Raw genomic sequence first — 12,704 nt, 5'->3', positions numbered from 1 at the left:
GATTGCAAATCTTTTTTTTTTTTTTTTTTTTTTTTTTTTTTTTGAGCTATACCCAGCAGTGATACCACTCCTGGTGGTGCTTAGGGCCCGCTTCAGCCTTTGGATCTATCTCTCCAATCCAATACCTCCAGTTTTGTTGAGGGGTGCTGATGATAGTATTAGGGATGTATCATGTTGTTCCTGGTATGGATACAGGGGCTCTTACATGCAAATAGAGCACTCCAGCCCTAGGTTACAAATTTCTTGCTGATGGTCTGCAGGATTCCAGACCTGAGAGTAAACACAGTGAGTTATTTTTTTTGTTTTGGAGCCACATCTGATGGCACTCAGGGATTACTTACTCCTGGCTCTGCACAGGGAATTGCCCCTGCCAGGACCATATGGGATGTCAGGAATTGAATCCAGGTCTGTCCTAGGTTGGTAGCATATAAGGCAAATGACCTACTGCTATACTATCACTCTGACCCTGACAGTGAGTTATTAGAACTGTGCTAATTCCCTGCATTAGGGAAAAGGCCAGTATAAGGCCAGGGCTGTACTGTATAGGCCAATAATCTAATAACCAAAGCGCATACTCCTAAGTAGATACTTCATAAAATAATGGCATTTGTCAAACTTTTCAAATGTTTTACAGCTTCTTTATGTTTGTATTTGTTTTATTCTATTTTTTTGTGTTTTTTTTGGGGGGCAACACCCGTTTGATGCTCAGGGGTTACTCCTGGCTAAGCACTCAGAAATTGCTCCTGGCTTGGGGGGACCATATGAGACACCGGGGGGTCGAACCGCGGTCCTTCCTTGGCTAGCGCTTGCAAGGCAGACACCTTACCTCTAGCGCCACCTCTCAGGCCCCTGCTTTATTTTATTTTATTTATTTATTTATTTATTTATTTATTTATTTATTTATTTTATTTTTGCTTTTTGGGTGACGCTCAGGGGTGATTCCTAGCCATGCTCTCAGAAACCGCTTCTGGCTTGGGTGACCATATGGGATGCTGGGGATTGAACTGAGGTCCATCCTAGGCTAGTATGGGCAAGGCAGATGCCTTACCCCTTGAGCCACCACTCCAGCTCCTATTTTATTTATTTATTTTTGTTTTTTGGGTCATACTCAGCTGTACTCAGGGGTTACTCCTGACAGGCTTGGGGGATCATATGGGATGCTAGCATTTGAACCACCGTCCTTCTGCATGCAAGGCAAACACCCTACCTCTGTACTATCTCACCGGCCCTGTATTTGCTTTATTTATGGGAACTTCCATTCCAGGAAAAGGACTAGATGGATAGAAAGTAGTTATAAATACAGAACAATCATTTAAATTGCTAGCAGCAGATAGTCCACCTTGTGCAAATGCTCACTAAACATTCATCAGAGTCCATAAAGATTTTACAGAGAGGCTGTTGTGTATTCTCTTTTTTTCTTCTTCCTTTTTCCCTGAAGCCTGAATATTTGAAACACCCTGATCATGGTTGGTTACATCTATAAACACATCGGGATTCATGTACCAGCTAGTGTCTGAGACATAGTAGGTCCAAAACACCCATCTGTTTAAAAAAAGTGTTTTATTTTCTCCTTTCCCCTTTTGTTGTTCTTGGAGGCTGTGGCTGCAGAAGTTGCACATTGGCTGTGGAACCTGGGTGCTGCCTAAGATCACACTTGGGGTGATGTGGGCTGGCTTCTAGTTGACAAGGTGGGCACTCTTACCTCCTGGCCCCAGAAAGCATAATTAACAAAAAGCATAATTTGTATATTTGCTTACTACAAACTAGCCTACTTTATTCCTAAAGTATGTGTGTATTTAAAAAGCAGGGCTAGAGATTGTACGGGTTTTAAGGCCTTATATGAATTACTTATTCCCTTCCATCACATGGTCCCTTGAGCACTTCCAAAAGCAGTCCCCATATTGAGCCTGGAGTGGCTCCCAGCACTACCTACTACTGGGTGTAACCCCAAACAAAAATGTAAAATAACAAGCTAAGTACCATAAAACATACATGCTGGGTTTTTTTTTTTTTTATGTTTTTATATGTAGGAAATGCATATCCTCTGACAGCACTAAAACATTTTTATTCAACTCTAAAGTTCGAATTAGTTTAACGACTTTTCTTATTTATGTGCTTACTTGTTTATTTGCATCATACGCAGCGGCGCTCAGGGTCACACCACTGGCATTGCGATTAGAAATTACTCCTAGTAGGCTTGGGGACAAGACATATGGGATGTGGGGGACTCGAACCTGAGTTGGCCGCGAGCAAGGCAAACCATCTCTCTTGCCCCTGATCTTTTTATTGCCATTTATGACAGCAGAGGACCGGCGAATGCAAACAGCGAAGTTGATCCGGATGCTTTGCCCATCTCACTTGCACCAGGGCACCAGGGCACCTCCACACCTTCTTTCACCTTCTTTCACCTCAGGCCCGGCTGGGCTCACCACATGGTCAGCCAGAATTTTTCAGCGCGCACCTGGGTTTACCGCTCAAACACTCCACATCCGGACTGTCAACCTTACTAGGCAGCCCGTGGAGGTGCCACCGTCTTTGTCCCCCGCCCCGCCAGCCGGGAGCCAGAGATGCAGATGGGCGGGGATTGACGAAAGGGCCTTGTGTCTGTCTCCCATTGGGGCTTTGGTTACTATGGCATCCCTGGCCTCCAAACACAGAGGCACGACTTCCGGAAGTCAAACCAGAACTACTTCCGGGTTGCCCTTAGTAATCATGGCCGCCTGAAAGACTCCTAATCTCCGTTAAAAAGCTATTTTATGCGATAGAACTTCACAAAAACCTTTTCCAACCCATTAGACTTATGGATTGAATGCGCCGCGGTAGATTTCCGTGTCTTCCTAAAGGCTTTTCTATAAATTCTAAACGTCAGTGCCCATCTCCAACATGGCGCCGGCGGCTTCACGGCGCAGGTCAGAGGTGAGCCGCGCAGGCGCTTCTGGTTCCGGGGCGCTGGAGGCCCGGGGTGGTGAGCACTTCTCCGGCACCATGTTTGCTCCGTCCGGCCCTGCCGCCCGGCGAGGCCCGCGCCCGTTGCCGTGGCTGCTGCTGCTCTTGCTCGGGCCCAGCGCGGTGCTCGGCATCTCCTTCCACCTGCCCGTGAACTCGCGCAAGTGCCTGCGCGAGGAGATCCACAAGGACCTGCTGGTGACGGGCTCGTACGAGATCACAGACCAGCCCGCGGGCGAGGGCGGCCTGCGGACCCACCTCAAGGTGCGGGCCCAGAGGTTCGGTGTTGGGGGTCTGTCGGGGCTCCGAGAGGCCCGTGGGGTCGCCCCGACTTCCCTTCCCAAGCCCGACGTCGAGTCCGCCCCCTCACCCCGTTTCCTTGGCATCGGCGGGGCGGGGCCGGGCCTGGATTCCCCCGGGGAGCATCCTCGGGATGGTCTGGAGTTGGGGTGCTCCTGGGTCGAGATCTGTGGGGACCCGGGACCCTCTGTGCTGGGAATTGGAACGTTCTCTGGCACCCGAAGCCTTAGCACCAAGGCCAGGCCTGCATGCAGAGGCCACGCAGGCCTTGAGTTGAGCGGGAAGAGTGACACCTGTTTGGGATTGAGCGTGTGGGGTGCGGGTTTCTTAGAACGCGCTTATCTTTGGCATCTACTGCGGGGGGGCGTTCTGCAAGGATCTCCGAAGGGATCTACTGAGAGAGGGAGTTCTGCGAGGCTCCAAAAGGATCCAATGGGGATCTACTCGGGGAGGGAGTTCTGCAAGGATCTACGGAGGGATCTACTGAGGGAGGCAGTTCTGCAAGGCTCTACCCAGGATCTACTGAGGGATCTACTGTGGGAGGGGAGTTCTGCAGGCTCTACCCGGGATTTTTGAGGGATATCTACTGAGGAAGGGAGTTCTGCAAGGCTCTACCCGGGATCCACTGAGGGAAGGGATTCTGTAAGGCTCCTACCCGGATCCACTGAGGATCTACTGAGGGAGGTATTCTGCAAGGGCTCTACCTGGGGAAACAGGCCTTAGAGAGAGAAGCCTGGGAGGCAAACTGGTGATGGAAGTGGGGAGGATGCTTAATTTTGCTGCAATTGCTGCAGTTGGTGTGCTCTCTTCCATTTATATGCATATTTTAAAAATATCTTTATTTAAGCATCTTTTGGTTATACAAAAGAACACACCCCCCTTCACCAGTACAACATTCCCACCACCAATGCCCACCCCCATCTCCCTCTTCCCTCACCCTTTGCCTGTATTCGAGGCAGGCATTCTTTTTTTGGGAATTTTTATTGTGGTCAAAGTGAATTACAAATCTTTCACAATAATATTTAAGGCACATAGAGACCATGAATGAGGGGCATTCCCACCATCAATGTTGTCCTCTCTCCACCTCTGTTCCCAGCATGTATCCCATTACTCCCTCCTTTACCCCCCTCGCCATGATGCTAGTGTAACTGTTCCCCACTTGCACAGCTTGTTGTAGATTGGATATCGATTCTCTTGTCGTTGGCTTTGGGTTTGGTGTTCAAGTCCGATCATTTTTTAATTTCCAGTGACTAAATGTTCATACGACTATCTGGTCCTGGTACCATCCATTTTTCCCCCTCAAATTATGAGGTTGAACAAGATGTCGCTGCAGGCATTCTATTTCTCCTACTCAGATATTTTTTATGCCTGAGTGAAAGTTCTGTATTGATCAAAACATGGTACTAGTGACTGTTGTCTTTTTCCATTCTGGTACTTCAGAGTCTTAAGTGTTAGGTGTGAATTTCACCGACATCCCAGCTGAGAACCACTTAGCCTCTTTGGTCCCATTTTAACACTTAGGGTGGCAGGCCAGATCTTTGTATGATTTTTTTTAACTTCGTCCTCAGTGCCGAGGGAGTGTTGTTTTGAGGATTGATTAAGTCAGGGTCTCGTATATGCTGGGTAATTGTTCTATCTAATTATGAAGCTGTCATTCCAATCCTGGCCAGATCTTTGAAAGATAGTGTTAGTTCAGCTATGATTTAGGTAATTTTATTCATTCTCTTGGGAAAAAAAAGAAAAGGGAATGTTCATAGACTTATTATTTTCAATGGAGGGAGATAACAGTGCTAGAGACAGAACCCAACCATGCTCTACTTGGGGCCGGAGAGATAGCTTGCAGTTAGGGCGTTTGCCTTTCATGCAGAAGGATGGTGGATCGAATCCCGGCATCCCATATGGTCCCCCGAGCCTGCCAGGAGCAATTTCTGAGCCTAGAGCCGGGAGTAAACCCTGAGCGCTGCTGGGTGTGACCCAAAAACCAGCAAAAAAAACAAAAACAAAAACAAACCATGCTCTACCACCAAGCTTAAAATTTTTTTTTTTTTTTTTTTTGGGTCACACCTGATGACACTCAAGGGTTATTCCTGGCTATTTGCTCAGAAATTTGCTCCTGGCTTGGGGAACCATATGGGATACCGGGGGTCGAACCAAGAACCAAGGTCTGTCCTAGGTCTGCACGTGCAAGGCAAACATTCCTACCACTGCGCCACTGCTCCAGCCCCTTAAAATTTCACTTTTTAATGAAGCTTCTGGTCTAAGACCATAATTGACTTGTAAAGTATTGGAACCTCTGAAGTGGTAGTAAAATCTGCCATGTGTTTATATTTTATTTGGAAGATATACTTTATTTTTATAACATTGTGTGCTTCATAAGCTCATGGCCCCACCTTCGGTTGCATCATGTTCTGAGTCCTGTGCTTTTTGGCTTTTTGAAGGATGTGCATAGAATCAGAATATTTGAGCATTGAGGAAGACCTTGGTCTCATCTTTTGACAACAGAGCTGTATTTCTGGTGATTCATCTATTGGTTGCTCTTTGCAGTCTTCTTGAGCCACTTTGAGCAGAACCCTAAACTCCACTTAGTTTTCGTTTTATTTTGGACTTTCTCAAGCTTGTTCCTGTCATCCTTAGTAGACTGTTAGTATCCCGAGCGCAGGAAGTATTTAATGCTCTTGTTCTCCAGACTGTCAGTGTATTGCCTTGCTTCAAGTAAGCACTTTAACACGGGAAGGATTAGTGGCATAGCCCTAGAAGAGTTGCTTCTGTATGTCAGGGTAGCCGAAGGGACCACAGCAGCAGGAGAATGCAGATGGACATGCAGTTTTCCCCAGACATTTTTGCTTTCCCCATGACTGCTCTGCATGCTCCTTTGCCACTAACCTACTTGTGGGACTACTTACTGCCACCTGAATGTCCAGTGGGAATAGCAGCAATGAATGGACACGAGTTAGGAGTAGTGGAGATCCAGTCCTTTTGCTTATGTAGAGGGGAAGGGGCACATCCTGTTGTGTGAGACCCAAAACCCTGGGCTCCCTCATGCGCAGCAGGCTTATCCCTGGTTCTGTACTCTGGTCTCACTCTTGAGGTTGTTTGAATGACTATTTTGATGCTCATCTATGACCAACTGCATGCAAGACAAGTGCCCTAACTCCTGTACTATCACTTTACTCCCAAACTTTGTACTCTCTTCAGCCCCTAGCTCCTCATTTTTAAATGTTTATCAACTAACTCAGATTGTCTTTGTTTTCAGGGTTTTTTTTGTTTGTTTATTTTATTTTTGGTTTTTGGGTCACATCAGTGTCGCTCAGAGGTTACCCCTTGTCAGAAATCGCTCCTGGCTGGCTCAGGGGACCATATGGGATATCTGGATTTGAGCCTGGGTCGTCCTGTGTTGGCAGCATACAAAGCAAACACCTTACCACTGTGCTGTCACGCCGTCCCCTTGTTTTCAGTTTTATTTATTTATTTATTTATTTATTTATTTATTTATTTATTTATTTATTTATTTTTTGGTTTTTGGGTCACACCCAACAGCGCTCAGGCATTACTCCTGGCTCTATGCTCAGAAATCGTTCCTGGCAGGCTCAGGGGATCATATGGAATGCTGGGCCTTGAACCACTGTCCTTCTGCATGCAAGGCAAACGCCTTACCTTCATGCTATCTCTCCGACCCCTTGTTTTCAGTTTTATAAAGAATAGTACAACTGAGGATGAAGCTTAGCAGCAGAACTTTTGCTCTGTATGTGTGATTTCCTGAATTTGTTCCCTGGCACTGCAAAATAATTATAATATAGTGAGGCCATGGTATATACATTGTCCAGTAACAAGATCTTCTTGGTAAACAAGTCTTAACTGCTCCCGCTTCTCATTTTATACAGTGTTGTTTCAAATTAAATCTTGGGTTTCATGGCATTTTATTTCTTCAGCTTGAATCTCTTAAAAATTCCAACATAAGGGTCGGAGAGATTGCATGGAGGTAGGGCATTTGCCTTGCATCCAGAAGGACGGTGGTTCGAGTCCCAGCATTCCATATGGTTCTCTGAGCCTGCCAGGAGCGATTTCTGAGCATAGAGCCAAGAGTAACCCCTGAGTGCAGCCGGGAGTGACACCCCCCATAAAAATAAAAATAATAAAATAAACAGCAAAATTTTAACATAGTCACACTATTATGTGTTTATTATACATCAGCAATTTATTTTTATGTTTTTCCTTTCTCCTTGTTTGTTGTTGTGACACTTGGTTACAGTGCTCACGAACATTACTTTCTAGGTTTGTTTGCTTGTTTTGTTTTGGGTCACATCTGGCGGTGCTTAGGGGTTACTCCTGGCTCTGCTCAGAAATCGCTCCTGGCAGGCATGGGGGAACACACGGGATGACAGGATTTCAACCACAGTTGATCCTTAGTCGGCCGCTTGCTAGACAGATGCCTTAACCACTGTGCCATCTCTCTGGCCCCTACCTTGTAGTTCTTGATATGGGTTCCATGTGCTTGTAGCATTGGGGGAGCCAATGATAGTCTTCCCCCCACCCCACCCCCTTTGCTCTTAGTGGTATGTATGGACAGGACAGATACTGCACTCAGCCTTTTGCTTACAAGACACTGCATTATTGGACATGACCTTTCAGTGTTTGTGACTCCAATGCATCTAATTATGCTCAATTATGTTCAGTTTTCCCTATGTTTCAAAAATGTTTTTTGTTTTGTTTTTCAGCCACACTCATTGACGCTCAGGGGTTACTCGTGGCTATTCCCTCACTCAGAAATTGCTCCTGGCTTAGGAGGACTATATGGGACGCTGGGGGATCGAACCATGTTCCGTCCTAGGCTAGCACTTGCAAGACAGATGCCTTACCTCTAGTGCCACTGATCCGGCCCCCCAAAATGTTTTTTTTTTTAAAGCTTGAGGTACTAGATCCTGGTACTTGCTGACCTCATTTCAGTCCTCAACTACACATGTAGTTTTCTTTATACATCAGGAGTAATTCCTGAGCGCCACTGAGTTTGGCCCCCAAAGATCCCCCTACTTCCAAAATTGATTTTAAATTAATTTCTTATATCTTCCAAGTCTTTTTAATGTCTGGCTTCTTAAACTGTGGGACCATATACGTAAATGAATATAGGGGTTGTGAAACTTTTGTTTTTGAAAATACTTATGATTAATTATCCTTAAATGTTTTATTTGTATACCTGTTTTATATAGCTGGGGTTCTCTATGAAATGAATTATGACTAGAAAAAAAAATCCCAATCTAGAGTGCTTTCCCTTCCCCACTTTTTTTTTAAAATGCTTTCAATTGGATTGGAGTCTATTTTTGTTTGTTTTTGGTTTTTGGGTCACACCTGGCAACGCTCAGGGGCTACTCCTGGCTCTATGCTCAGAAATTGCTCCTGGCAGGCTCGGGGGACCATATGGGATGCCGGGATTTGAACCACCAACCTTCTGCATGCAAGGCAAATGCCCTACCTCCATGCTATCTCTCCGGCCCTGGAGTCTTTTTTTTTTTTTTGAAATTATGAACTGCACCTTTATTTGGCCTAGATAATAAAGTGTTGGTAGTTTCTTTATTTTTAATTTAATTAAATGCATTATGGGGCCGGAGAGATAGCACAGTGGCGTTTGCCTTGCAAGCAGCCGACCCAGGACCTAAGGTGGTTTGTTCAAATCCTGGCACCCCATATGGTCCCCCGTGCCTGCCAGGAGCTATTTCTGAGCAGATAGCCAGGAGTAACCCCTGAGCACAGCCAGGTGTGACCCAAAAAACAAAAAAAATGCATTGCATAGTTGACACAACTGATAATAATACATTTTAGGAAGATCAAAAGCAACATGTTTTCTTTTTAAAAAAAGTAGAAAGTTGAAAGAAAAACTAAAGAGATGGAAGAGAAAGGAAAGACTATTTTTGAAAACTATTGGCTCACAATGAATTCATTGAAGCACCAGCAGAAACTTTAGTTTTGTCACTGCATTCCTTAGATATCATTTCATCTCCATATTTTCTGAAAAAGATTAATTCTAAAGGTGCATTTTTTTGTTTTTTGGGGGGCTACACTTGATTCTGCTCAGGGAACTGTGTGCTGCCAGGAATTGAATCCAGGTCTGTTGCTTGCAGAACACAAGCACCCCACCTGCTATACTGTCTGCCCCTAAAGGTGCATGCACTGAGGTTGACGAATCTAGTTTGGGAAACACATATCAGTAATGTAATCCCAGCATTACCACCGGAGGCTATCCCATACCAACAAGCGGTTCTGCCTGTTTCAGAGTGGGGTGGGAGCAGACCCAGCAGTGTTCACAGCCTACTCCTGACTGTGCTTGTGGGACCATGCAGTAAGCCCCTTGACTCCTGTACTATCTCTGCCACCTCTCTGTTCCCTATCCCTCTGTTTCAGCTTTTAATTATTTGATTTAATTGGGGGGAAGAGTGGCTTGGGTATACCTGATAGTACTTAGGGCTTTACTCCTGGCTTTGGCTGGTCACTTCTCACAGTGCTTAAGGGATCATATGAGGTATCTGGAATTGAACTTTGGATGGTGACATGCAGGGCAACTGCTGAAATACCATACGGTTTGCTTTCCTCCATCGTGTTCTCTCTGTCTCTTTGACTCCTATATCCTTTGACACATCTCATTAGGCTTTGGTAGCATCGCTGTTTTGTGGATCCAAGGTATCCTGTGTGTATATCTATATCTATCTACCTACCTACCTAGTCAGTCCCATTCATTTGTCAGTCTACCTAGTTCGTTTGTCTGTCTAGTTCTTATTTCTTTTGGTTTGGGGGCCATACCTGGTAGTACTTAGGGCTTACTCCTAGCTCTGAGTTTAGGGATCACTCATGTTGAAGCTTAGAGGCACATCATGTTGTTGGGATGGTATTTCCAAGGCCACACACAGGCTAGGTATCTTTTTTAAAATGTGGGGTCCTGGGAAATGACTCAAAGGACTATTACACAGTATTTGCTGGACGCATTGTTTCTATCTCTGGTGCCCAGGGTCCCTCAGCATTGCTCCTGAGCACCTGCAGGTGTGGCCCTCAGCCAAATAAACAAGCAACAAAGAAGAATGAGAATAAAACAAAGAAATGAGAATAAAATTTAAGTGTTTATTATGCAGACCACAGAACATAGTTTATGCACCAGAATAGTCTGTTAGAGAATTTGCAACCTTTTTCACTTGTTCCTCTTTAATTCTGACCATTCATTGCCCAGATCAAGGATGCTCCATGTGCATTACTTCCGGCTTCTGGAGTCTTCTAGAATCTGATTAGGCCAGCTACTTTCTATATGTCAGAGCACATTCTAGGTCTTGGAACCATCATTGTTTTCCCTTTTGTCATGCATGTATCACTGGACCCAGCAGGCATGATTTAGATTGAAATTAGCTAAAGGTGTTTCGATAGTGCCCAAATCTGGCCACATGGATTGGCATTTTAGTTCTGAAAAAGGCAGCTCTTAGAAAGGATCTTGGAGGGCCCGGAGAGATAGTACAGCGGCGTTTGCCTTGCAAGCTGCTGATCCAGGACCAAAGATGGTTGGTTCGAATCCCGGTGTCCTATATGGTCCCCCGTGCCTGCCAGGAGCTATTTCTGAGCAGACAGCCAGGAGTAACCCCTGAGCACCGCTGGGTGTGACCCAAAAACCAAAAAAAAGAAAAAAAGAAAGGATCTTGGAATATTTGCTTCAATTGCCCTGCCTAAAACACCTTCCTTTCTAGGAAGAACAGTGTGTAAATCTGTTATGTATCACTGTTGTGGCTGTATAGTTCTTTATCTCCTCAGATAGTTCTTGAGCCAAGACTGTCCATTTATCATTGACAGCCAGTGTGTAGCAAAATGCCTGACACTGAGTAATGAGGATGAGGAATGAATGAATGAATGAATGAATGAATGAATGAATAGATACAGACTTTCTTAGCTTCCCTCACCCTCTCTCTCCCTTCCTCTTTATTTATTTACTTTTTTAGTTTTTGGACCAAACCCAGTGGTACTCAGGGGTTACTTCTGGCTCTGCACTCAGAAATCATTCCTGGCAGGCTCGGGGGACTCTATGGGATCCAGCCCGGTTCCGCTGCATGCAAGGCAAACACCCTACCCACTTATCACTCCGGCCCTACCTTAATTTTTAATTAATTTTTTTTAATTTTTGGGCCACCCACTCAGGGACTACTTCTGACTCAGTGCTTACGAGTTATTCCTAGCCGTTCTTGGATTACTAGGCGATGCTCAAACCCTGGCCTCTTCTGTGCAATATATTCAGTTCTCCCTTTTATTTCCCACTTTCCTAATCCTTGTTTCAAGCCATACTGAACACCTTGCTTTTCTTTGAATACTACTCCTCTGGGCTTACATTACATTCAGCTTGATACGCTACTTTTCTCATAATACGGTGCTTAATTAGCAAGCTCCTAATGTCATGTGAAATTTCTGGTCTTCTGTTTTATACACAGTTATATTGTTGAATCATATATCTCTTGGTTTGGTTTGTTAATAGGCCACACCCAGCTATGTCAGGACATACTCCTGCCTGTACTTGAGTGACCATGTTGCTATGTGCCTTGATTGAACTTGGGTTGGCGTGTGCAAGGCAAGTGTCCTACCTATTGTATTACCTTAAAAGATAAATACCTATTGTATTACCTTAAAAGACCATGTATTGGAGCCAGAGAGATAGCATGGAGGTAAGGTGTTTGCCTTACATGCAGAAGGTTGGTGGTTCAAATCCCCGCATTCTATATAGTAAAAATTACAATATAATTTTAGGATATGAAGTGGGTTGTTTTTTTTTTTTTTTTTTTTTGGTTTTTGGGCCACACCCGTTGACGCTCAGGGGTTACTCCTGGCTATGCGCTCAGAAGCTGCTCCTGGCTTGGGGGACCATATGGGACACCGGGTGATCGAACCGCGGTTCGTCCAAGGCTAGCGCAGGCAAGGCAGGCACCTTACCTTTAGCGCCACCGCCCGGCCCCAATGAAGTGGGTTTTTGCCCAAGAGACATAAGTAGTTTGTAAATAGGTCCTAGAAAGAAAAATTGGTGCCAGAAAGCACAGAGGTAGAGCCTTGCCTTGCACGTGGCCAACCCCGGGAGATGGTTAATTCAATTCCCGGCATCCCATATGGTCCCCAGAGCCTGCAAGGGGCGATTCTGATTGCAGAGCCAGGAGTAACCCCTGAGTGACGCTGGGTGTGACCCAAAAACCAAAAAAAAGAGAGAGAGAGAGAGAGAGAGAGAGAGAGAGAGAGAGAGAGAGAGAGAGAGAGAGAGAGAGAGAGAAACAGTGAAAGTTATCATAATAATCAGAAGAAAGGAAAGTCAGATGAGTGTGTGTGTGTGTGTGTGTGTGTGTGTGTGTGTGTGTGTGTGTGTGTGTGTGTGTGTGTGTGTGTGTGTGTGTGTGTTTTACCTGGAATTAAACCTAGCCCTTTGAGGCTGGAACAATAGCACAGTGGTAGGGTGTTTG

The 12,704-nt window shown here is 45.2% G+C and overlaps 1 protein-coding gene across 1 annotated transcript in view; it reads left to right on the top strand.

The window, feature by feature from the left end:
- The first annotated feature begins 2,954 nt into the window (after positions 1-2,954).
- Positions 2,955-12,704, top strand: part of TMED10 (transmembrane p24 trafficking protein 10) — a 36,337-nt gene continuing 26,587 nt past the window's right edge. Inside the window, exon 1 of the mRNA XM_049770492.1 lies at positions 2,955-3,210. Within this exon, the coding sequence (XP_049626449.1) occupies positions 2,986-3,210 (225 nt within the window). The 5' untranslated portion in view covers positions 2,955-2,985. The remainder of the gene's footprint in view (positions 3,211-12,704) is intronic.

This window comes from Suncus etruscus, chromosome 3, assembly GCF_024139225.1.
Source record: "Suncus etruscus isolate mSunEtr1 chromosome 3, mSunEtr1.pri.cur, whole genome shotgun sequence".
Classification (NCBI taxonomy): Eukaryota; Metazoa; Chordata; class Mammalia; order Eulipotyphla; family Soricidae; genus Suncus; species Suncus etruscus.
Note: the sequence above shows the minus strand (reverse complement) of the source record. Positions and strands in the feature narration are given on the sequence as shown.